The sequence below is a fragment of the Oscarella lobularis genome, chromosome 15 (genome assembly GCF_947507565.1).
Source record: "Oscarella lobularis chromosome 15, ooOscLobu1.1, whole genome shotgun sequence".
Taxonomy (NCBI): domain Eukaryota; kingdom Metazoa; phylum Porifera; class Homoscleromorpha; order Homosclerophorida; family Oscarellidae; genus Oscarella; species Oscarella lobularis.
In genome coordinates, this window is record NC_089189.1 from 1,470,524 (window position 1) to 1,495,945 (window position 25,422).

At 48.2% G+C, this 25,422-nt stretch overlaps 2 protein-coding genes and 1 pseudogene across 2 annotated transcripts; 1 reads left to right on the forward strand and 2 right to left on the reverse strand.

Annotated features, from left to right (window-relative positions):
- The first annotated feature begins 705 nt into the window (after positions 1–705).
- On the forward strand, positions 706–3,312 carry LOC136195812 (probable serine/threonine-protein kinase DDB_G0271682). Its single transcript, XM_065985277.1, has 10 exons — positions 706–1,168; positions 1,224–1,389; positions 1,436–1,578; positions 1,624–1,738; positions 1,804–1,833; positions 1,885–1,938; positions 1,983–2,024; positions 2,084–2,137; positions 2,204–2,382; positions 2,435–3,312. The coding sequence occupies exons 3-10, from the start codon at positions 1,452–1,454 to the stop codon at positions 2,821–2,823; spliced, it is 990 nt and encodes a 329-aa protein (XP_065841349.1). The 5' UTR covers positions 706–1,168; positions 1,224–1,389; positions 1,436–1,451; the 3' UTR covers positions 2,824–3,312.
- Positions 3,313–5,958: 2,646 nt separating this feature from the next.
- On the reverse strand, positions 5,959–6,711 carry LOC136196264 (BRISC and BRCA1-A complex member 1-like). The gene is made up of 5 exons (XM_065985789.1): positions 6,694–6,711; positions 6,342–6,530; positions 6,228–6,286; positions 6,054–6,174; positions 5,959–5,973 (listed from the first exon to the last, which is right to left on the reverse strand). The coding sequence occupies exons 1-5, from the start codon at positions 6,709–6,711 to the stop codon at positions 5,959–5,961; spliced, it is 402 nt and encodes a 133-aa protein (XP_065841861.1).
- A 5,661-nt stretch (positions 6,712–12,372) lies between these two features.
- Positions 12,373–14,247, reverse strand: LOC136195791 (rho-associated protein kinase 2-like; annotated as a pseudogene).
- Between the last annotated feature and the right edge of the window lie 11,175 nt (positions 14,248–25,422).

Sequence of the window (25,422 nt, forward strand, 5' to 3'; positions counted from 1 at the left end):
TCACGCATAATATACGAAGTAGTGGTCTCTACCTTGTTGAAGCGCGTGACGCATAGTTGAAGCGAGAAGAGTGCACGATGGAGAGTGGGGGCCCCCAAATAAAACGTCGTCAGGATGCCGTAGAAATCTTCAATTTGAACTGTATTAAGTAAGCGCGGCAGCGATAGACAAGGGAGCGGATGCAAGTCGCGGCGATGAGGAAGGGGCGGAGCTGTTTCCGAAAGAAAGCGATCGTTCGCCTTCAAGCGACCGGCCCCATCATTCGCAAAGACAGAACTTGTCTAAAGACCAGAAAAGGCGCTTCGAATGCTTGTACCTATTTTAAGAAGCGTACGTACGTGCTGCATAACCTAAAACTGATGCCCGATTCCTAATCCCGATTCCTAATCCCGATTCCTAATCCCGATTCCTAGTCCCCATTCCTAATCCCGATTCCTAATCCCGATTCCTAGTCGCGATTCCTAATCCCGATTCCTAATCCCGATTCCTAGTCCCGATTCCTAATCCCGATTCCTAGTCCCGATTCCTAATCCCAAATCCTGATCACTAATCCCAATTCCTAATCCCGATTCCTAATCCCGATTCCTAATCCCGATTCCTAATCCCGATTCCTAATCCCGATTCCTAATCCCGATTCCTAATCCCAAATCCTGATCACTAATCCTGATTCCTAATCCCAAATCATTTTGACACTGTTGTAGCGCCATATTTCCTGAGCCTCGATCTGAGCACGAGAGTGCGTTGATCGGGAATGAATTGCATCTCTTCGGTGGAAGAAAGGAGAAGAACCACTTTTTCCCCCGCAACGAAATTTGGACTTGTAACATCCAAGAAGAGAAGAAATGGATCCGTCGTTTAGCCGAAGGAAAGAATATTCCTCCTCGTTGCGTCGGAGCACGATGCGTGGTCATCAATGGAATCGTGTATTCGTACGGGGAATGAAGGAAGGCGGGGGTCTTCTGGGAGAGGTGTTTGGTTTGGATCCGAAGAAAATGAAATGGATCCAAGTAGCCACGCCCATCCATAGAAAGAAACCATGGCAGCGCTTCTGCTGCTGTTTGTTGGCCATTGGAGGAAGAATGATCATGTTTGGGATCGAGGATTACTCCATGGAGAGTACAATGGTAATTCATTAGATGACGCATTTGTGATTGATTTGAGAGAAAAGGTAAATCATAAATATGTTGGGCAACAATTAATGAATTGTAATATAAATGGATTAGCATGAATTTCCTTCCAAAACCGTGCTCTCGACATTCTCACAGAATACGTCAATTAATGAAAAGAGGATTCGAAAGAAAGAATTGCTTTCTAATGATCGGCGGTTATCCAAAAGAAATTTCAGACAGCGGATATATATTTGATATTGATGAGCAAAAGTCACACAAGGTACATCACATTAATTTGATTGCAATCAATAATTATATAAATGAAGATTGACATGACCCCGGATGTGGCACCAATTTGGGACCACCCTTCACTGTGTAGCCAATCAAGACGGCTCTGCTCATCTCATTATTTCGGGCGGTCATGACGACAATAGAGAATGCCAGCTGTTGATGAAAATTTTTACACTTGGTAATTAGAATCAATTTGTGATTCAATAACCAATTCATTGAATAGGTCCTTCAAACGAATCTTACACGAAAATTGAATCTCTTCTTCTCGCAAAATCTACGTCAATTTCAGATGATCGACTTAGCATCCGGGACGTTGACCAACAAATGGAAAGAATGCGGTATATAAGTTGTTTTGCATGAACATAGATTTCATTATAAAACTAATGTGGTTCATTTTTGATAGAGAACAATGCGAAACTCTTCAAGCTGGAAAGTACGACTTTGCTAATTGCATATCTACATTTCTTATGCGATTTATATGAAGCTCTGAACTGACTGCTCGTTGCCGTGATCTTCAAAGGCAAATTCTACAACAAAGGTGACTTTTCAACACAAAGATGTCATTCTAAATAATGACTTCAGACACGCCATGGAAGAAGAGAACAGAAGACATGAAGCAGAAAAGTGCTTCTTACTCTTTCGTCATGAGAGATTAGCCTCTGAAATATTTTCGTGTGATTTAGAAATGAAATAAGGACGCAGCTTCAAGCACGATACCAAGCTGTTGAGACGGAAAGGTAAAAACGACATCACACTATTATATTTCATAATTTAATCAATACCCTTTTACTTTTTCCCTTTAGAAACGACATCAGAAGGCAGCTTCATGCTGAACGTCAATCGTTTCAATGTCAACGTCAGGCTCTTCAAGACTCACTTGAAGAATCGCAACAAAATCTCGACCAATTCGTTCAAGTTCTAACCATTAATCCACAACAAATTCAGCTCACTCAGCAAAAGCTTGGAACCGGAGCATACGCAGGTAAAATTGTCAAATTACCAATTTTCGAATAACAGAAATATTTATATTCAAGACGTGCTTATTGGTCATTGGCACGGCTTGGACGTGGCTGTGAAGAAATTCCACGAACTCATCACGACCGAGGGAACGATTCCTCTATTTCGAAGAGAAGTTCTCACGGCCAGTCGACTCCATCACCCCAACATCGTGCGAGTGTGCGGCGCAATAATGAGACCGGGCCTACCTTTTCAAATCGTCTCCGAATTACTCGAGGGATCGGTCAGCGAAGTGATTAACGCTGCACACACGTCCGACTCCTATCTCTCTACTTACGAGCAGCTCTCTATTGCAGTTGAAACGACGTCTGCTATTACGTATCTCCACTCTCCGTCCCTACGTTCACGGCGATATTCGTCCAACGAACGTCTTAGTGACGAGGGATATGAGAGTCAAAGTCGCTGATTTGGGATCTGCTCATCTCTTGGATAGCTCTCTATCTTCTGGCCCTATGAGTGCTCTATACGTTGCTCCTGAAAGATTGCCACCTACGTCACAACGCAGTTCATTGCCTAGTGACGTGTACAGTCTGGGCGTTTCGCTAATAGAAATATTCACTGGTGTGACGCCAATCCCCGAAGAGAGGAGCAATCAGCTTAGGCGCTTAATGAATCGAGATGAGTTGCACACTATCTGCTCAAGAATGATCGCGGGGCGAGGCAGAGTGAGAGATCGTCCTTCAAGCGGAGAATGCCTTCAAGTTCTGAGAAGGGTCATCGATCAACTTCAAAGCGCCGGATTCCTTTCCAAGAAGAGATTGGTGAAAGGAAAATTCGTACGAGAAGGAGAGAATCGTCGTCACATCGTTTCTTTGTCTGACGTACTTATTTAGATTTTTTGTATGAACTTTTTTATCCATTTGTTCTTATACTTACAATGTGTTTGTGATGTCAACTTATGACTTTATTATTAATGGTGGTGACGTGCATTGAAAGAGACAATTTATTGTAAGTGAAAACGCGAGGCTGAGTAGAGAGAGTGGACGATTTCGTGATCCACAGAAGAGAAGCTATACAAGCTGATAGACCACTGGAACCACTAGACTGATAAACTGTTGGTGAAGAAGAGCATTGAAAATACTGAAACGGCTCATAGCTAGGCATGAACCCCAAGAATATCTGTAAGAACGGATCCAATATTCGACGGTGAAACTCCTCCGTGCGGACGGTTATCGATTTAACCCTATAGAATTTAATTAAACGTCTTATGCGTCAGAGTTACGTCTTCGTCTTTCCAGAAGCACTTTCAAAGGTTATCAGTGCAAGAGAAGCAAACGTCAACGTCCACAAGAAGACAGTTTCATTCTAAGGGCTGCACGTTTAGAGGAATAGATGAAACGGTAGGAAAAAGACTACCAGGAAAACCTATATTTTCTATTTAATCTAGATTACCTGCCAATCCTTTGAGAAATGGTCTAAAGCACGTGGCGGCTGCTAGCTAACGTCTGAGGGAGGGGAGCTACAACCTACTAATCTCAACACCGCCCTACCCTACTAGCAGCCGCCGACTAAACCCTAATGCAAGGCGCAGGGACCCGCGTACACCATCGTAGTTATATGCAGTGAGCACTTATACGTTCTCAACTGAACTACAAGCGACTGCTGTCCCTTCTATACTCTTTGCTTCGTACATAACATAGGAGAGTTTCATGCATGTTATGCCACTAAGTCATCGCATGAGCCCCAAACCTATTAGACTGTCAGAAATCAACCCTAGTGTTTAGATGTGGTCGAAAATCAGTCTATGCCCAAAACGAGGCCAGTGGCACAGCACGCAGTCAATCTCTCTATGTACGATACAAAGAGACCTTGGACCCCTAAGGCACACCTACACCACTGGGGACCCCCAAAGGAATGAGGCAAACCTTATGATCCATTCATTCTTTGTTCCGCCAAGACATCGACGTAGAACCTAGAAACTAGTCACGCATAATATACAAAGTAGTGTTCACTACCTTGTTGAAGTGCCTGACGCATGGGGGCCCCCCAAATAAAACGTCGTCGGGATGCCGTAGAAATCTTCAATAGAAACTGTATTAGAGTAAGCGTGGCAGCGATAGACGCGCGATTGCTTACCAGGGAGCGGATGCGAGGACGAGGAAGGGGCGGAGCTGTTTCCAAAGAAAGCGATCGTTCGCCTTCAAGCGACCGGCCCCGCGCCTCTGAGAAGCATCATTCGCAAAGACAGAACGTGTCATAAGACCAGAAAGGGCGGTTCGAATGTTCGTACCTATATATATATGTCCGTTCTTTTTCCTCTACTTCGGTTCGGCGAATTAGATTTCCGCCTGCCAACTGTACGACGACTCGTCGGAAGGAAAGACAAAGGACGTCGCTGTTATTCCACGAGATTGAGTGTGTTCAAGTACACGAATTAACTTCAGCTATATGAAATGTACACAGCAAAGAAAGGCTCCTGCATAAAACTGCTCGTAAACGATCTACTTCCTTTTTAAATTATCCAGTGATAAAAACTCAAAGTTCATTTGCAGACCACTTGAGCCAATCAGTAATCATCACAACATTAATTTTAATGCACAAAACGCTTATCAAGCTTATCCACATCAGCGGATGACTCCATCTGAAGAGGCCGCTGAAGAGGATGACCCATGAGAAGGCTCATCGCGTTGAACAGCCTAACGGCATTACTCTGACAACTCGTCTCGAGAATATAGTTCCGTGACGATTAATTAATTAATTAAATTAAACAAACACTTATTTTGAATTGTTCTATATAAATGCCTAATTAAAAATTGATTCCTGAGTGCCTATTTGTTTAAACACTACTTAGGCTGTCTTATAGAGCCCATTCACTGTTCAAAAACCAAGGTACAGTAGTCTGTTAGAACATTAGCGGGTCACTCATTGCTCTCTACCGTCATGCAATATGGCAAAGGCATGGATTAACTTTATAAAAGACTCTACTGTATTCGATTATAATAACAGAGCGTATTTCTGTTTACTTATGAGCCCCATTCTGCTTACCTCGCACTCCGGATTCTGCGTTGGCGGTTGATGAATGTAGAGAATGTCGAAGAAGAAGTAGGGCGCCGCAAAGAGATACGCGTTCCCGTTCGACAACTTCGGATGGCAGCGCGCGAGCGCGTGTAAATCGGAATGAGACGAACGACGTACGGAGGAGGAAGACTAGGATCGGAAACGTCCGGCAGGGAAACAGATACAAAAGGACGATTATGGACGCAGAGAGAAACGTACACAGTTTCCATTAGAGAAGACATATCTAAAAAACGAATCAGCCTCACGAAAAGAAATCAAACAAAAGATAGTAACGGCATTCGCTTACCAAATACATCGGCAGGGGATTCGTGGGATGGTTTGAGACCTTGCAAGCAATCGCAAAGTACAGTACGAGAGCATTAGACGTGAAATCGCATTTCTAAAGGAGACGTATGTAAACGTAACCACTGAGAGGAGGAGTCATTTTGAAGCACTGCTAGGTAGTCTACAAATAATTTAACTTTTTCTTGGGAGGGGGGGGGGGGGGGGGTATTGCTTCCAGGATAGATATTATACCTATCCTTTACAGACTTTCTTCCTACACTGAAAAATTCTGACATTGATTCGCACAAACGTACATGAACGATGCACTGCTACATTAAAACTAAACCGGCTAACCTTTTTCGCTTTATTCGTCAACGAGACAATCGCATACTCGTGAGTCGGATTAATCTTCGCTTTCGTGTTTACAAACGTATCGATAGCCATTTTGCAGAGCATCAACGTCGTACGAGATTCACTTTAATTAAATTCGTTAAAGTTAATTTTTTTAAATTGATTTTTCAGCTCGACCTTGATTGCGATCGAAACGTTCGCGAGAGCGACTCTCGCGACACGTCGAGAGCAAAAATCTAAAAGTAAAAAATTGAGCTAACTAACTATTATTCCCCAGAATCGATTTCTTACGATTTTCTCCTTGCAGTCGACTTTCGGGATGACGCGATGAATTCGGCTCACTTCCACGTCCACGTCGTCGATTTCCATATTTTCGTGCTCTTTCGATGCCGTTTGGCCGTCGTCTGAGCTCGAATCGCGTTGCATTTTCTCGTTCCATTCTTTCTTCTTCCTCGCTCTCTGACGACTAAAGTGCGACAGCTACGACGCGTAAAATACTCAATGACATATTCTTCATAATAATTCATGCTCCTTATGCAGGGCCGTCATTTTGCTATCATCGGCCGAATTTTAGCCGCAAGTTTAGCACACGAAGGAGCTGGTTTCGCTTTTTGTCAGACGCTGTTTACGAATATGTGATTACTGGTGATGTCACTGACATTACGGTAACTCTTGATGACATTCCTGAAGCGGACGTCCAGCATCAACTGCGGGACGGCCTGAAGCTGATGAACGTCCTTTCCATCATGCAGTCTCATAAGGACATAATGAAGAAATATTTTGTTCACGACGAGGACTCAGCACTTACAGCAGGTGTGATTTTTTTGCTGGAAAGTTATTAGTGATTTTATGAAACTTTATTTAGAGGGCATCCTCAAAATGTTTGCAACAGTTGCCTTCACCGAGAAGGAGGAAGACGAAGAAAAATGGCAGCAAGAGACAGACGCGTACATGCTGTTTCAAAGATTTCTAGACGACTGCGAAGGTATAAAAGAACATTTATTCTCCAATATTAAACTCTAAAATCGGGTTATCGTTTTTAGAGGGAAAGCACTACTGCAGCCTGTCCCATGTCCTGGCATTTTTCACCGGATCAAATGCAATTCCTCCTACTGGCTTTAGGCTGAAGCCCAAGTTGCATTTCAGTCATTCAGCAATTTTCCCACAGAGTTCAATATGCTTCCTAACGCTGACCTTGCCCGTTCAGAAAAAAGGTGAAGATGCGGAGGCATACGTCGAACGTTTAGTTCATGCCTTCGTCAACGTCACTCACCTTGGCCAAATTTGAATCAAACTTGTTAAACGTTTTTTGTCACTGCGCTGTGTTGCGTACATTGAAATCTTTTTGCGTTATTTCGAAATGACCAGGTTGTTCCTTTTAAAGGCTGTAATTGTGTTCGGATTTGAAAAACAGACCATTCTAAATCTGTCAGGGTTGTTGCTAATTAGGCATTAAAAGTCTGTGATTGTGTTCCGAATTGAAAAACATACTTTCAAAAATTTCAATAAAGACAACTTTCAGTTGCATTCATTCATTCATTCATTCATTCATTCATTCATTCATTCATTCATTCATTCATTCATTCATTCATTCATTCATTCATTCATTCATTTTGACCCTGTTGTAGCGCCATAGCCTAAACGTTCTAAATTGCATTGAACGTTAGGCAAGTTTAGAAAAGAACTGAAATTCTGGAGAGAACGGAAGGCTTACGTTGATAGGATGTCCCGGACCTAGCGTCATAGAGTTGCTCTAAATTTAACCCTTGCACGTGCTCCAGAAACACCGCACGCGATCTTGAAGGCAGGGTAATTGTTGATACATAGATCGCATTACGGACTGACAAAATCACCCATGCATACAAGAAGTGACCGGTGTTCCTAATATGGCATTGCTTTGATTACGAGACCTTTACGCGTTGCTATTCCTTAGTGTATAAAAATAGGTTGTGTGGATACCGTGTAATGTTCTACTGTATCTTCTCTGCCTACAAAACCCCTTCCCCTGAAACGCTGCGATCTTGAATTCATGGAACAAATTAACACATAATAATGTTAATGGTAAACATTAGCTGCATGTGCACTTGCTTTTAGAAAGCTATAAGTACTGTACGAAAGAGCAAGAAAGCATCCTTGGACCGCCCAATCACGTGATGACAAAAAACGACGAAGAGGCGTTGCTCCAAGACGACGACGGCGACGACGGCGACGTAAGGACGACGAACAAAATCGAGGCGACACGTCTCCAAAGAAACGTCGTCTTTCTCGCCGTCGCCGTCGTTTTCGTCTACACCGGTCTCGAAACGCTTCAGACGAGTCTGGACGCGCGTCGCGACGTCGGCGCCACGTGCCTCGCCTCCGTCTACGCGTCCATGAGCCTGGGAACGCTCTTCGTCGCTCCCTTGCTCATTGGACCTCATTGGATTCATACGACCAAAGCGTACAATTCTAGTCGCTTTTTGTTACACACTGCCTCTTTACAGCTGAAACTATTACCCGCGTTTTTATACTATGGTACCCGCTTGTGTTTTACTCGGAGCGGGGTCCGGGTGTCTGTGGACGGCGCAGATTACTTATCTTACGACGCTCGCCGTTCGCTATGCGGAATTGACCGGAAAATCGAAGGAGTACGGTATACAGCGTTTCAATGTGGAATTTATCTAGGAATGTTTCAAGTTGCCCATATATCTGGTAATTTGATTTCGTCGCTCGTGTTGAAGTTCGGTGCGACGGACGCTTCGGCGACGAATCGTAGCGTCAATGCGACGGGGTTTGAGTGCGACCAACGTAACCGTTCCTGATTCGACGAAAATTCTATTTCTGGGAGTTTTCTGTGAAATTGGCGGGATTCTACTACTCGTGTTCGGCGTGGCGTCGATTCAGAGTCTACGTTTTGATCTCCCACCAAGGCCAAGGGTGCTCAGTCTAACGACTTCTGTTCTAAGGTTACATGTTCAAGATAAAAGAGTCCTGCTTCTCATTCCTTTGGCCGTGTTTCTTGGTTCCGAGAAGGCATTCATGTTTGGAGATTACATAAAGGTAAGACGTATTCGTCTATTAATAGTATTATTGATTGTTCTTTTATATGAATCCTCTCTAGTATTTCTTGACAGATTGTCTTGGTATTGAATCTATAGGATTCCTAATGATGCTCTATGGAGCTGTCAACTCTTTGTCTGAGTTTCTCTGCGGAAAGATTGCTGTCTACATTGGATGATTCTATCTGCTCTTAATTGCTTTTGCTATGACCTTTGCGCTCATAATTTTTCTTATTTTGTGGCAGCCAACTGCTAACGTAGCAGTATACCTGCCCTCTGGGCAATATCGGATGCTATTGCTTCTACTCAAGGAGACTGTAGGTTAACATACAATCATCATTTCAATGTTATTTGAGGCTTATAATTTATAATTTATAAGGCGTAGCGTTTCGATAAAGTTCCAACTGCTTTTGAAGAGCGTTCGCGAGATGGCTCTCGATTTGGCCGACGCTATGTTTCCGAGCATCAGCGGTCGACGTTGACGCGACGTCGCCGAAAGATTGCGACGCAATTAACCGGACTACAGTCATCGTCGCTACATGCCCGATCAGTATATTCGTAGAACGGGAACCGACGAAAAAGCTGGCGAAAGACGACAAAAGTTCGCCCGGCCCAATCCGACATCTTTTAGTGTTAATTTGGCTGCGAAGTCGACGAGACGCTGTTTACGACGTTGAAGAAGATATGACGACTGCGATGGCTCACGCTGAGACGCTCAAGGAGCAGCTAATATAGCCTCTTCAAACGAGTCGGCTATACCAGAAGTGACTGACGATGAAGAGCCTGAAATTGTTACGGTAGACGCTTCGGAGGAAATGAGTAATTGAAAAATTAATTCTTAAGAAATCTATAATTTTTTAATTTCCTTTTTCTGCAGTTTCTGAGGCTGACCGATGTGAACGCTTTGGTCGTTTGGAGTTGTTCATGCGCAGGCTGCCTGAGGCGATTTTGACTGCTTCCGAAGAGTTTGGGCATTCGAATTCGAGTTACAAAACAACGTGCGAAGAATACACTCGCGATTTTCAAGAGGCCGAACAGTATCGCTTCAAAGCGATGAACCAAAGTCAAACGGCACAGGAAACGTTGCAAGACCTGTTAGAAAATTATGAAAATTAAAGTCTACCGAGCAACGTCAGCGTCATGTCGCAAGAAGAGAATAACAAATTAGAAATAAATATAACGGGAGAAATAGAAAGTGGAAACATGGACATGATGTATGACAAAGTCAAAGAAGGTATTCTATTTGGATTTACGCTTTTGCTTTTATTAACTAATTAATTTATAATGATGACTTTATGCAGATTTGGATTTGTGGAGTTCAACTGCCGAAAGACGATTGAAGGAGCAGAACAGCCGAGGAATGGAGTCAATCATTTCTATCTATCAACGAGACAGAGAACAGAACTGGCTTGACGCTTGACGCTTACGTATCGGATCTGGTCAACCAGCTGTCGGTGATGTACGAGGGAGTTGAGTCTGACGACGTTAAGTGAAGTTGAGTCTGACGACGTTAAGTTCGAAAATGCAACTGAAATTGTCAACAGTCTCAAAACCATTAAAAACGTAGGCTAATTAATTTTAATGCATTAATTATATAACGGGTTCTTCTTCTTCTACAGAACGTGCTTCGTATGCTAACGCTGAGTCTTGAAGAGGCGAAAGAACTCTCTCAGACAACACTGGAGGAATTCAACTTAATCGAAGAAACGATGGTGTTCTGTCAACCATAGACGGGGCAAGACGTTTTGATTGTCAGTTGCGTGTTTGCGTTTTTGTTTCACGTGATGTCTTTGTCCATTACCTTATGTGTTGCAATAGTTAATTTTCCCAACGAGCTATCGCGAACGCAACTAACAAGTAGATGTCCGGGTTTCTCGTCCCACGTGACACATAAAGAATGTTCTCCTGAACTCCGCTATCGGAGTAGCTACTAGCAGCAGCAAATCGCTTTTTCATTCTGACATCGAAGGCATCTGAGGAGGTCGTAGGCGTCTTCTCTTTGCGCAATCACGCTAGCAAAGATCCAGAGACAGTGTGTCACGACTGCGTACCCGCTGGCGCAGCCGTGGATTGTCCGCTGGGGGACGCAGCCCATTCCGGGCCACGGCCCCGTTCCGTCGACGCGCTCTCTGTAAGTTAGTTAAACTTAAGCTTTATTGACGTCTGCTTAGCTACTCTCCCTGGTCACCAGTTTGGCCAGAACTGGAGCCCCTCTTCTAATATTCGCTATTAACCTCCTGACGTCACTACCACGCTACGTAACATGAACACATACGTCACTACACAGACAGCCCGTATATAGAATCGTCACACTCCTCCCCTCTTAGTTTGACGTGTATCTTCACGTCAACACCAGGAGTTTTGCTTTGACTCCCCTACTACTACAAACATAGAGTCACAGTCCGGAACACGTACAGAAAAATGAAAACAGGGATCCCCCAGACTAGCTCTCCTAGTCCGTAACACCGTGCACCTCTCGGCTCCCTCACAAATCTCAGGTTCACCTGACATATTGCTTCAGCCTTATTACACCGGCTCCCTCACGACAACCACTCTTTGGCTTCGCTTCAGCCCACCTCACACCACAACTTCATCTCACTGGCTCCCTCACGGCAACCACTCTTTGTTTCCGCTTCAGCCCCACATCACAACGGCTACCTGACGACGACTACTCCTAGACATCGCTTCAGCTCTCCTCACCAGCTTCCTCATGACGACCGCTAATGGGCGTCACTTCAGCCATACAAAATCACACACCAAATCTCCACGTCCACCAACTCACTCAAATCTCACCACCTCTCATCAGACTACGCATCTCGCAACTAGTCGCGCACACTCTGCTAACAGTGCCAATACACCGTTTACTAGCTTTGCACATCACGTCTTCGCTATGCATACTCGCGTATCCATATACTTAGCTTTCTCTGTTGTACCTGTCGACTTTAGCTAACCTTGATACTCTCTTTCTCAGATTCACTCTCTCCAGCAGCTATTGATCCACCCACCCTCTTTGCTTTTCTTTTAAACGACTCTTTGGCTCATTTTTCCTTCCAACTCTCCACTGAAGTTTCCTCGGTTTTGTTCTTTAGGTTCGTCACTATTCGCTTTTCTCTCCACCGTGTTCGCTTCAACAGCACCTGAAGTCATTCAATCTCTCGTTCACCTCCTTTGATCCACGTTGCTCATTCGACCCACAAACACGCACGCACACGCACGCGATTTCAGTAACACCGGAACGGCACAACCATACTTCTCGTAGCACAACCCGCTGCACCAACAACGAAAATACCACTCTCTCACGAACTGCGGAACTTTTCTTTCTTTTTTTTGCTGTATTGCGCGACATCGTTTGTTCTGTTACGCTTCTCGATGATCTCTCTTGCAGCAGCTGACTTCCGCTGTACTTTCGCCAACGTGTACAGTACTTCCTCTTGTCAATCTCGCGCTACGCCACACATTCGCTCTGTGTCCCTTCGATCACCTTCTCTTTTCGTCTCTTTTCGCGCTGCCATCGTCTGTTGTTTACCTCTTCTATTGCACGCACAGACTCTCGCTTCGCTTCTTCAATTTGTCCTGAAGACCAAACCTCTGCTGTTGTTCTTCAGTAATTGTCTCGTTCCTTTTGGAGTTCCCCTTTCATTTTTCTCAATTCGACTTCTTTCTTGCGCAAATTCACCGACGATTGGACTTTCAACGATTGCGGTCCTTTTTGAAGCATGACACTCGCCAACTTGTTCACAGCCGAACCTTTCAATTTCTTCTCCAAATCCAAGAGTTTTGTCGTCGCTTCAAGACGATTTTCAACTTCGTCCAATTTCAACTGCACATCCTCTTATCGTGATTGAAGATCTTTCATCTGCTCGCTCTTTCTCTGCAAATGTTGCAACTTTTTCTCATCTTGTAGCAATAGAGATCGATTGTCTTGCATCTCAATCCGATGTCTCTGCATATTCTCTTGCAATTCGAGTTCAATCATCATCTTTTCTCTCTCCAATTCCGATTGTTTTGACTCGGCAACGTTCATTGCTCGATGAGAATTTTCCACCGAAGCATCGGCCATTTCGAGTTGCAAGGCAAGAGTATCCTTTTCTGTCTGCAAACGATTGAGTGTGCATCTCATTTCGTTGAGAGATCGTTCCAACTGTTCGGCTTTTTCTTTCTGCTCAACAAACTGACTCTTCGCTTTAGCGGAAGCAATGATTTCGGCGTCAAATCTCTCCTGGAATTCTCTCTGCTGTATTCATTCAGTTCGACTAGCTCGTTTCAATGAAATCATCTCTTTCTGCATTTTATCAAAGTCCTCCTTGACACTAGTAGTTATCATTTCCAAATCCTCGTTTCTTCTTGTCAACTCCTCGATCACTCCTTCCTGTTGTCTTGTCTCTATTCTCGTTGCTTCGAGTCTTCTCACCAATTCTTCGACTTCTTCGTTGGCCGCCGATAATTCCTCTTCGACGCGCTTCAAACCGTTCTGCGCATGTTGCAAATCGACGGATTTTTCTTCGACTTCCTGTCCCGCTTGAAGTGCTCTCTCTTCAAATCGCTTTCGCTTTTCCGTTTCGTCTTGAAGCAGCACTTTGAGAGTTGCAATTTCTTCGTCTCCTCCTCCACTTGCGCGAAACGATTTCTTGTGTCTCGCCGCCTTTTCGCTGCTATACTCTTGTTCCATTTGATCGAGTTTCTGCTGCAACATTTTCAATTCGTGTTCCTTCTTCCGACTCAGTTTTTCTGATTCCAATTGTTTTATGGCGTCTTCTAATTCGTGAATTTGATTTTCCAATTTTGTCATTTTGCTCTCGGATTTTCGCAAATCCAACGCCACTTTTTCCTTCTCTTCTTCTCGAACTTTGACAGATCGTTGCATATCATCAAATTTCTTCTGCATCGACGAATGAGTTTTCTGAAGATTTTTCAACGTCGTTTCACTTTCCGTTTTCGCCGCAACAGCCGCATCCGTCTTCTTTTTCAATTCAATCATCTGAGACTCTCTCCGTCGAGTCCGCTCTCTGCCGAACAGCACGCGACCACACAATTTTCCTTCGTCACTCGAAATCTTGTTCCGCCTGCCAACTAACGACTTCGCTCGCTCATTTCGCTCGCCGACGCCTTAGCTCCTCCCACTGTCTCTCGCCACTGCACGTGCAGGGCGGCATTTTTTATCTCTCCTAACTCCTCCCATCGCGGGTCCACCCTCCTTGCGATCCTGGCCGAGAACTCCTCAAATCGGTCTTTCTTCGCTCGCCCACATGCGCTCCCGATCTGTTCATCATTTTCGTCCCTCTAGCCTTGACGCGCTGCGATCTTTTTCTCGCTCGCACATTCACACCTGTTTCGACGACTCCGCCCACGACTCGGTCTTTCCCATAGTCTCGCGTAGCCAGACCCTCCGCAGAAACCTAGCTGCTCGCAAAAACGTTCAAACCAGCGGAGTCCAGAGGCGTAAGATCTCCGCGTGGAGTCCGCGACACCTTGCGCAGTGTATCGTGAAAGAGCTCCCTCCACCGCGGCTCGTTCCAAGGCAATCCCGGCGGCGTCACCAGCTCCAGCAGCGTCCCTGGGATCGGCGTCGGCGCGGCGGCCAGCTGCGGAAAAGACGTCCTCAGCGTGGCGGGAAAAACGTTGCGCGAGAGCCCGTCCGCGAGGGTGTTCTGTTCTCCCGGGATATGTCGCGCCCTCCATGCGAACCCGAAGTGTGCCGCAAAGAACTGAAGCGTACGCAGGAGCGGCATAAGCGCCGCGTCCCTGCTTGACCCCGACCGCACCGCCGCCACGACCACCGTGTTGTCGCACTCAAGGAGAACCGACGCTCCCGACCAGCTCTCGCCCCACACCGCCGCCGCGAGTACGACCGGCAGAAGCTCTTTTGGTGCGATCGGGAGGGGAGCCCACGGAGCCGACCAAGCTCAACGAAACCAGTGCGACGCCCATACGGCCCCGCAGCCCCACGAGCCGGAGGCGTCGGTCCCCACGACGAACCGAGGTTCCGCTGCGAGTGTAGCAAAGAAGCCTTTCCCATTCCATCGTTCGAGGAACGCGCTCCACCACTGCAGGTCAGCCCTTGCCCCCGCATTTAGGCGAACGTACTGAGCCAGCTGACGACGGCTCTTGGACGCGTCAATCAGCCGGCGCGTAAAGGAGCGGCCTGCCGGTACGACGGACGCTGCGTGCTGTAGCGACCCGATGAGCGACAGCAGCTCCCGTTTTGTTCCTGCCCTCCGTGCCTGCCAGTGCCGGATCTCCTGTCGTAGGCGCTGCAACTTTTCCTGCGGCAGGCGCAGTACTCCCGCCACGGTGTTGAGCTCGATTCCCAAGAACACAAGCGTTGTGCTAGGGCCTCCGATCTTGCCGCGCGCGACGGGCACACCCAGCTCCTCGCACACCCGCAGCGCTGCCTGCAACTGCTGCGCGCAATCCTGGGACTGCGGGCGGCCGATGAAGAGGAAGTCGTCCAAGTAGTGCATGCCACCGCGGACGCCTCGCTCGTACATGATCCACAGTAGCGCGTCTGCTACTGCGGAGAAAATCGCCGGTGCCGAACGCAAGCCGAATGGTAACACCGTGTCCACATACACCCTGCCTCTCCATCGCATGCCCAGGAGATGGCGATCCACGGGGTGCACTGGAATTATGCGGTAGGCGCTTTGTATGTCCAGCTTCGCCAATGTTGCCCCGGCGCCCAATTGCCAACAATGCCGTACGGCGTCCTCGACCCAAATGTACTTCGTTGAGCACCATTCGGGGCGAATACCGTCATTGACGCTGCTGCCTCGCGGGGACGATAGGTCGACAATTAGCCGCCACCGACCCGGCTGGCCGGACTTGGGAATCACACCAAAGGGACTCAGGCGCACCAAGTGCGTCTGAGCGTCCGGTACCGGGCCCACCACTCTGCCTGCCGAAATTTCGCCGTTGAGATACTCGTCCACTACCGCAGGGTGTTCCCGCGCGGATTGCAAGTTGCGGCTTGCGCGAGTTCGCTTTCCGCTCCCGCCGCCATAGCCAATTCGGAAGCCTTCCGAGAGTCCGCGCAGCAGCCACGCGGTAAACCGTTGGTCGGGGTGGCGCCGTAAGCTCTCCGCCCACGCCTGTGGAACCACCGGCGACGAGGATGGTGTGTCCCAGATCTCCGAGCTTGGATCTGTCGTGGCATTCGCGGCGTCCAACGCCCCAAGCGCCTGCCACGAACGGTACGCGCCCGCCGAAAGACCACACGTTTCTAGTAACCAACAAGAAACGGTTTATTGCAAGTCCCCGATTAAAGCCACTGCACGCGGACTGGGGCAACACGAGCCAAACACAAAACAAAAACGCTAATCGGGGCAGTTACGCGCGGGTATACTGGGGCCTGGGTGACTGCGCCTTAGGCCCTTGCGGCGTTGGTTGCTGCTGCTGCTTCCCCGTTGCCTGACATTCCGCCGCCCGATGACCTTTATTCCCGCACTTGTCGCACACGTGGCGAAACACGCAGCGCGAGCCATAGCCGCAGCCCGTCGGCGCAAAATTGAAGAGCCGGCACGGATCGCTTTTCTGAGGGCGTCGAGAGCCCGCGTTCGCTGCCGCGCTTGGAGACGCCGCCGCGCGCGGAGACGCCACCGCGCCCGACTCTCTTGGACGCAACGAGCGTCTAGCCGCCTTGTGATCGCCAGCGCCGCAAATGGAGCACGCCGAGTCCTCAGGGGCCAGCACGTGGTCAGTGACGAGGTCCGTGTCCTGCTTCGCCCAGGACAGGTTTTGCTCCGCCGCCGCCTTTTGGCGGAAGAACGTGTCGTAGCTGAGCCACCCCAACGGGTTGCGCGAATGGCATTTCTCCGTTAAGCGCACCACTAGCCGTATGTACCCCAGCATTTCCAATGCCCGACTAGGGCGTTGCGACACCTCCACCGCGGCGAAAGCCGCGAAGGCGTGAACCCATTGCGCGATTGAAGTGATGCGTCGCAACGAACGAGAACCAGCTGTGGGCGAGGGCCACTTGTCTCGCTTTCCCTCGCGCCGCAGAAACTCCGCATTGTCGGGGAGCAGCTCGGCCAGATCAACGCACTCGCGCGCGGCGATTTTGTCCACGATGCGCCCTGGGACTACGCCCAGAGAGTTTCCCAGCGAAAAAGGCGGCGTCGCCCGGCGTGGTTTTTTCGCCAGCGGCATTAGCGCCTCGAACCACGCCGGATTGTCCGCGAGCGGCTCTAGTTGCCCAACAGGATTTGCTGGCGGAGCGTGATGCTCCACATGCAAACCCTGGAGGAGGCCGGGCGGCGGCAGGTTTCCCAGCTGCGGCTGCAGCTGTTGCGGCGGAGGTGGCTGCGGTGGCTGCGGTGGCTGCTGCTGCTGCTGCTGCTGCTGTTGCCGTGGCTGCTGCTGCTGTTGCTGCTGCTGCAGCGGCTGTTGTTGCTGGTGATGTTGCTGCTGCTGAAGCGGCGGCGCCTGCTGTGGCGGCGCATTCGCGACGCGCTGCGGCGGGAGCCCCTGCTGGGGCTGCGCAGGCAAACGATCCCCCCGGGGAGCGTCTGGAAGAGTTACGCCTCGTAATTATCCGACGCTTCGCAAGGGAACGGGACGCGAAAGGGGCGGGGGTCTACGCTAAACGTCTTTGCACGACGTGGGAACGGGGCGCGGAATCGATGTGCCGGCGAGACGGACGCCAGGTGGGGACGGTACGCCGAGGGAAGGGGGGGCGCTTTTGCTCGATCTTTGGACCCTGCGCGCCCGTCGCCCCAAATTACCTGTACTCAGCGCTGCCACGGTTTGCTGTACAATTTGCGCGACGAAGTCCTGCATAGGTACGGGGACTGCCTGCACTGGAACGAGTGGCTGCGCGGGCTGCGGCGCTTGAGCCACTTGCGGCTGTGGTTGAGATAGGACGGGCGGTTGCTGGGGCGGCTGGGGCGGCTGGGGCGCAGGCGGATTTTGTCCCTGCAGCGCCTGCCCTTGTTGACGCTGTCCGTCTTGTCCTTGTTGTCGGACAGCTTGGTTCTGATCAGCCATGCACGGTTCAAAAACGCGAAGAGAAAAATTTCGGGAGGACAAAAAAAATTCGGTCTGCGCAAAGGCGGCGAATGGCGATATCAGACACCGCCCGCGCCTTAAATCATCATGGCAGTAGATATCAACCGCGTTTAACCTGTATTAAACTTCCCTTATCGAGGGGGATAATTTGTAGTCACATGTCGCGTTGCCATAGCGTGTCGCACGCGACGAGTAGCAACGTTAGTCTTACGGTAGAATCAGAATCTCGTCGGAATTAATTTCGCGATAGATATCTTCGCGCGACGCGAAAGGGGTCCCCAGTCGCTTTCGGCGCATATCGCCCGGCATCCGCGTCCTGTCCCCGCCTGGCCGCCGCGCGAATCTCGACCTACCGAACAGAGAGCTTCTGATCGATTCTATCGTAAGACTAACGTTTCTACTCGTCGCGTGCGACACGCTATGGCAACGCGACATGTGACTACCAATTATCCCCCACGATAATTGGGGCAGCGGAACACAGCGACATCAAAGGGATGTCACCAGACCGGATATCAACACGAAGGGGGAGGGTCTGGCTACGCGAGACTACTCTTCCCACGGGTAGAAAGGCGCCGATCATACCGTCTCTTCGCTCAAATCACTTTCGCTCGACTCCAGTTCTCCTTCTAAGATCACTTTCTCGCCTCGCTTTCGATCGCGCAGTCCACATTTGACTCTTTCACCACTGTTCCGCCACGTTTCCCTCTTCTAGACCGTTCTTTGTCCCTGCGAACCGCTCGTCTCGCTTTCCTTTGTCTCTTCGTCCTATCCTTCGCCATTTCGATGGTTCGTTTCGCGTCTGCGTCTCCGTCTGGCTCAATCCCATCTGTCGGCTAGCATCTTCTTTCGCGTCCACGCCCCCTCGACTGATTTTCGACCGTTCTTTACGTCGCTCCATTCCTTCATCCGCCGATCGCCTCTTCGCGTACGCACCAGTCTCTTCGGAGGACGCCGAATCCGACTCCTGTCGCCAAATGTCACGACTGCGTACCCGCTGGCGCAGCCGTGGATTGTCCGCTTGGGGACGCAGCCCATTCCGGGCCACGGCCCCGTTCCGTCAACGCGCTCTCTGTAAGTTAGTTAAACTTAAGCTTTATTGACGTCTGCTTAGCTACTCTCCCTGGTCACCAGTTTGGCCAGAACTGGAGCCCCTCTTCTAATATTCGCTATTAACCTCCTGACGTCACTACCACGCTACGTAACATGAACACATACGTCACTACACAGACAGCCCGTATATAGAATCGTCACAAGTGGTGAGCGCAGAAAACAGCGCACACCCTTTATGCAAGTGTGATTGTCTCTTTAAGGAGCCCCTAGATCTTCGAAGGCGGCGTCACACGACCCACCGCATGGCTTCGTTGTCACACGACCCACCGCATGGCTTCGTTTCCAAACGAAGCCGAAGATCGCTATATGCATATAGATGTCAACTGAGGAAATGAATAGCAAGAGTCCGAAGTGAAGAACTCCGGTTCGCACCGCATCTCATCGGGTCTCCTTTGTAGTCGTGGGCGCGTGCATGTTTGTTTTTTTCTCTGCGGTCGTAGACAGAGGAGACGATAGACCCATAAGAAGTATATCATGCAGTTGTTCTTGCGTATCTAACTTGAAATTGGCGGCGTTGCTCAAAGGGAGTGGCTCGTGGCTCGTTCCTCAATTGCGTTCTTGGTGTGAGAATAGCTATCCGGTCGGTGACAAGGTGTTCTTTGCTCTTTGTCTGACTGACGACGTTGTCAAGGTAGCTCTGGACGAAGCCGGGTTTCGTCTCGTCTCGTTTGAATCGATAGCTCTTAGACAGAAGGTTGAAGGCACAGATATCTTATTTGCTGACTCTTCGGCATTTACTTTCAACGCGGTGATAAAATGACTCTTTATCTGATTTCCCACTTTGACATTTTGCGTATTGAGCCGAGGCGACAATGAATTCTTTATTGACGGGGTTCTCTTTTAGAATTCCATTGATGACGTCACCTTAGTGCTATATCTCACGGTAACTAGCAAAAGGCTTCGTAAATAAAACAGAAATGACGTATATAATAAGTAACTGGAAAATATTTTCTCATATACACCGAGTGCAGAGCAATAATTATATTTATTTATAGCTCTGACGGAGTGGCCGATCTAAAATGGTCACGTGTCATGGACCTCAGTAGCAGCATAGATATATCTATCTATGGTACAGCAGTCTCGATCAGCTGCATTCAGCGCACGGAAGGAGCACGCGCACGCGTCACATGCGAGTCATTTACACGAATCATGCAAAGTGCCATTTGCATGGGCATGCGATGCGTCAAAGGTCATTCCGATGTCTCCTCATCGTTCTACGAAGCCACGTCGGCTCCTTGCTGTCGTTTGGCCTCTTGAAAAGGTATTTTTGAGCGATTTTCGCGAAAGAGCATAGCTCTCGTTCCGTCCTTCCGTTCACCGTCGAAAAAATGTCGTCCACCTGTCCGTCATCTCGATGGGGACACGTCGCAGTCGCGATCGACGATAAAATGCTCCTGTAGGGCGGCAAAGCGACGCGAGAAGCGACGGGAGAGAAATTCTATTGTTCTTCCGATCAGATCGAGTGTTTGAATCTCGAAACGAGCGAATGGAGTCGAAAACGCGCAATATCGAAAATCGCCGACTCCGACGTACCTCGGTCCTGTGTCCACGCACAAGTTGGTGTCGTGCATAATCGGGATATTTATCAATTTGGCGGTGTCTAATTCGTCGTATGATGGACTTCGTCTCTATTTCGACGATATTCATAAGTTGGATGGATCGACGCTCGAATGGGAGTGCATTCGCCCTAGTGACCATTCCGCGCCCACGGGAGAAGAAATCATGGAATGTGCGTCTTAGGGACGAGAGGAGACGAATGTCTTGTCGTTATGGGCGGTTTTGGAATGGAGACACTGGAGGGATCTCATTTCGTTCCTTATTCGAAATATCCCGATAGGAGATGGAACAATGACGTTTGGTTGTTTTCCCTACGAAAGAGCGAGTAACGCTTCTAGATTATTATGAATTCGATGTTGACATTTCTCTACTTGAAGGAATTTGGATTCCAGCTCGGTACACAGGAGAAAACCCACAGCCTTGATCCGCGCATTCCGTCACTGCAATTGACACTAATCGAGCCGTTCTCATTGGTGGTAGTGACGGTACAGGGTTATTCAATGATATATTTGTTTTTCAATTAAGTTCAATGGTACATTTTTCTCTCTGTATGTTAGTTGAACGTATAATTTTTTGTGTAGGAGTGGACCCAAGTTCATACTGATGGGCCACATCGTCTTCTACCCTTAGCTGGCCATTCAACTACTGTTGCTGATATACCAGGATTAGGACAATGTGCTATTGTCTTGTGGGGAGAGACTGATGACAATGCCGTGGTCTCCTTTGCTCAATTAATTCTCATCGATTCTTTGCAATGTTATAAAGTAATGACGACTATTTAATTAATGACATTATATTCAAATATTATTTTATACAGGTGGCGTTGGCTCATACGACCATACGAACTGCATTTCAGTCAACGTGCTCTCTATTGAGAGACGACGTCCTGTTTCTTCTACGATTTGGTGGAACAAATGATTTCAAAACGTGGAAACCAGTCGCCTCGCTAGACATTTTAAATATTTGGTAAACATTTTGAATTTTTGATTAGACCAAGTAACTTTGTTTTTGTTAGATTTGAAATCAGATGGCTTAAAGAGTGTTTCAGGAACGTTGTCATCACGTTCCCCAATAGTCTGTGATTAATCCGTATATACATTAATTATATTTATATCTCTTTTTGTGTAGAGAGCTTGGAGTTGGAGTCATGTCCGGTTCCCTGTCAAATAGCTGATCCTCATGACGCAGAATAGGACCATGTCACTGATGTTTACACAGAGCATAATTTCCACAATTTTATCATCTCGTATATTTAGATACACTTATTACCGATTGAGATTATCTACTACACGTGATAGATTCCACTACCTCCGGGAAACTGACAGACGTTGCAAGAACTTTTCAGCGCTTTTCCGCGCTGTTTTCTACGACGGTTGCCTCGAGACGAGGAAATTCCACTGAAGTTGCCACGGTAAATTTATTTGGCGCCTCCTTGTTCTTCCAAGCCGATTTTCCCCTAAGGACTAGGATATTCTCGCTTTTTCGAGCTTTTACGCGACGCAAGCTACGCTGAGACGCTGAGAAATCCTCTTGGCTGGACCGGTAACAAACGTATTTGTCGAATCGCTTTCGTTCAGCCGAATTGGTTCGGCAAACATTCGCGACACCTCGAAGGGGGCCCTGTCTTAGACGCGGGAACGTCCCTCCACGATACGACGAAGGAGCTTGAACCTGTTTTACGACTACGGCGACCTCTTTCGCGGGAAGGCCCCCCTGTTAGAGAATCACGTCTTCTTAATTCTGTGTTCGAAACGAATAATGCGTGCAGTCCTTTCCCCTAATACCTGTCCGGTTCGCCCTTCTTTCTTTATCGCACGCGACAACGAGTTTTCCCTTTTCCTATTCGCATGAGCGGCAGCCAATCGAGTCGAAGCGCACTTGACCACGTGACCCCTCGCCTCCAAACCCCGCCTCCACTCGTCAGAAAATCCTCCTGAACGCACACGACGTCGGGCACGAGTTGATGATGAAATCGCGGCTCGTTGATCGCCTCGTCGAGCGCGTAACCAAAAACGAAATATTTCAAAAGCGTCAATACGACGCTACTAACGATCATGCGCGCACCCGAAGCTCTAATCGTGGCGACGAAGGCGTCTTTCTGATCCAAGAAAATCATAGGCAAAATCGACGACTGGGGTCGTTTTCCGGGTCTTAGATGATTTGACGCGAGATTGTGGGCGTGGTCGCATTTCTCCGACCTGGAGAAATTGTTTAGGTGAGAGTTATAGAGAAATCCGAGCGACTCGGAATAGATTCGACTTCCGAAATACGCCCCTATGCTCGTCGTCATGGAGACGGCATTACCCTCGCCGTCGACGATGCAAAAAGGCGTCGTTCCTTCCTCGTGGAGAAGCACGTGGTGCCCGTCGTAGTGTTCCGGTCGATGAGTCGTGGAAAAGTCGATTTTCGATTTCACTTTTTTCGCTTCGTCTGGGTCGAGTGATTCGTCGTCGGCGAATTCCCGCGCTTCTTTTGTGTCGCCCGCGAGCGGCGAATCCGAACTTGAGAGCCTCCACGACAAGATGACGCGCTTCGTCGAAAATGTTGAAATCGTCTTCGAACGTCGATAGGATGTTGAGTACGTATTGCATCGTCATATCCGCTCTAATTACATGGAGATCTTCAAGTTCTCCATCTTCTGGAAGAGCTTCTAATGCATCGGAATCTATCTCTATATTCTCGTAATACTTGTTGTTTCTTTTCAAGTTTACCAGTGCCTCGAGAACTCGTTGTCGCCTTACGCGGAAGTCATTCACCTTACCGAAAGTGCGCGTCTGGCGAACAACGACCATTCCCAAATTACTCTTTGTTCTCGGCAGACGGGTCAAAACCGAATGCACATTTTGGGGCAAATTTAGCACGTGACCACGGTATCCAAATTGCCTTCCCGCCGGCAATCTGAAAATGTGCATCATAGGTGCAATTTGCGCTATGAGCATTTCTTCGACAACTGATAAATCCTTAAGAGGCGGTGGAACACGCCCAGGATTCATGTTGTTGTCGGATGTAAGAAGGCCTACCCAACCGTTTCCTTGGTCATTTGTGCACTGCTTGCACATTTGTGTGCTGCACTTTATGTCTAAAGTGGGCAACGACTGCTCGCACGAAACGCACGTATGGAAGGTTAGACCTTCCATGCGTTTGTGAAATGTGTCTAGACGGGGATAATGTGCAAATGCAAATTCATCTTGCGTCGCCCACTGTTTCCAAAAAGGAACCCTTTCAATGCCCATTTCACCTGATTTGCCACTAAGAGCAGCTTCCTGCCTCTTTCGTCGGTTTCTTTGGGCAGACATGTCGTTTCGAAACTGCTTTTCATCAGCAGTCTCTTCTCGTCTTTTAGCCGACTTGCGCTTTGTGTCAGCTAAAAGACGCTTTTGGCATTCTTCCGGCATTTCCTTTTCTCTTCGAAGAGACTTGACCATAACGCCACGTGACAGACGCTCTTTGCGTTCTTCTGGCGTTTCATTATCTCTTCGAAGAGACTTGCTCATAGCGTCACGTGACAGACGCTCCTTGCGTTCTTCTGGAGTTTCATTATCTCTTCGAAGAGACTTGCTCTTAGCGTCACGTGACAGACGATCTCTGCGTTCTTCCGGCGTTTCACTATCTCTTCGAAGAGACTTACTCATAGCGTCACGTGACAGACGCTTTTGGCGCTCTTCTGACGTTTCACTATCTCTTTGGACGGAATTTCTAGCCGCGTTACGTGACAGACGCTCTTGGCGTTCTTCTGGCGTTTCTGCTCTTCTTTCTGCCGGGTGGATTTCGACGTCCTTCCTTCTGCGAGCCAATGTCTCGTCGACACTTTCGGAAGACCTCTTGCGACGCATTCTAAAGAGAGCATTGCATTTTTCGGTCTCGTTCTGCGCGTCAGACTGATCTAGACGATTAGTTCGCCTTCGTTCGCGAGCGAGTCGCCTTTGTCTTGAAGAGGGGGATTCCCCTTCGTCTTTGTACGACTTTTCATTCGTAAGCGGCAGCAAAGCCTGCCGCATTGAAGAGTCGTGTGCATTATTTGCCGAATAAGCAAAAAAAATCGGCGCGTGCCCACTGAAAGTGGGCGCGACGACCGATATCATCCCGTGAGGTTATTCAACCGCAGACGCATCAACGCGGAGCGGGATCAAGCTCACGCGATCGTTCGCAGTTCGCGAAGCGATCGATTTGCTGGTATCTTCATCGGAGAGAGGAGAAAAGCTGGTGTCATTCATTGAGAAGTTTTGTGACGTCACTATGTAGAGGTGTTCCATGTTGCAAATTACAACGTCCCAGCTACTGTGCGGCTCCTTCGGATCGCTTTGATCGATCCTTCGGATCGCTTTTCGATCGATCCTTCGGATCGATCTCCGTTAGGATCGCTTTTCGTTCAATCTTTCCGATCGCTTTTCGATCGATCCAAAGGATCGCTTTTCGAGCGATCCAAAGGATCGCTCGAAAGGCGTTGTTTCGGATCGCTACAGTAGGTCCATTGATCCGGGTGTTCGACAGGCCGCTGCGTCACAGACACGGTTTTGATTGTGACGTCAGAGATGGACAATCAAAGCCTTCGTTTTGTTTTGCCAGCGCATATAGAGAAATAAAAATAGCACAGTGCTATTTAAAATAAGGTTTTTTAAACATTTTTTCTGCTTATAACAAAAAAAGCGTCTTTTTCGCGCCGTAAA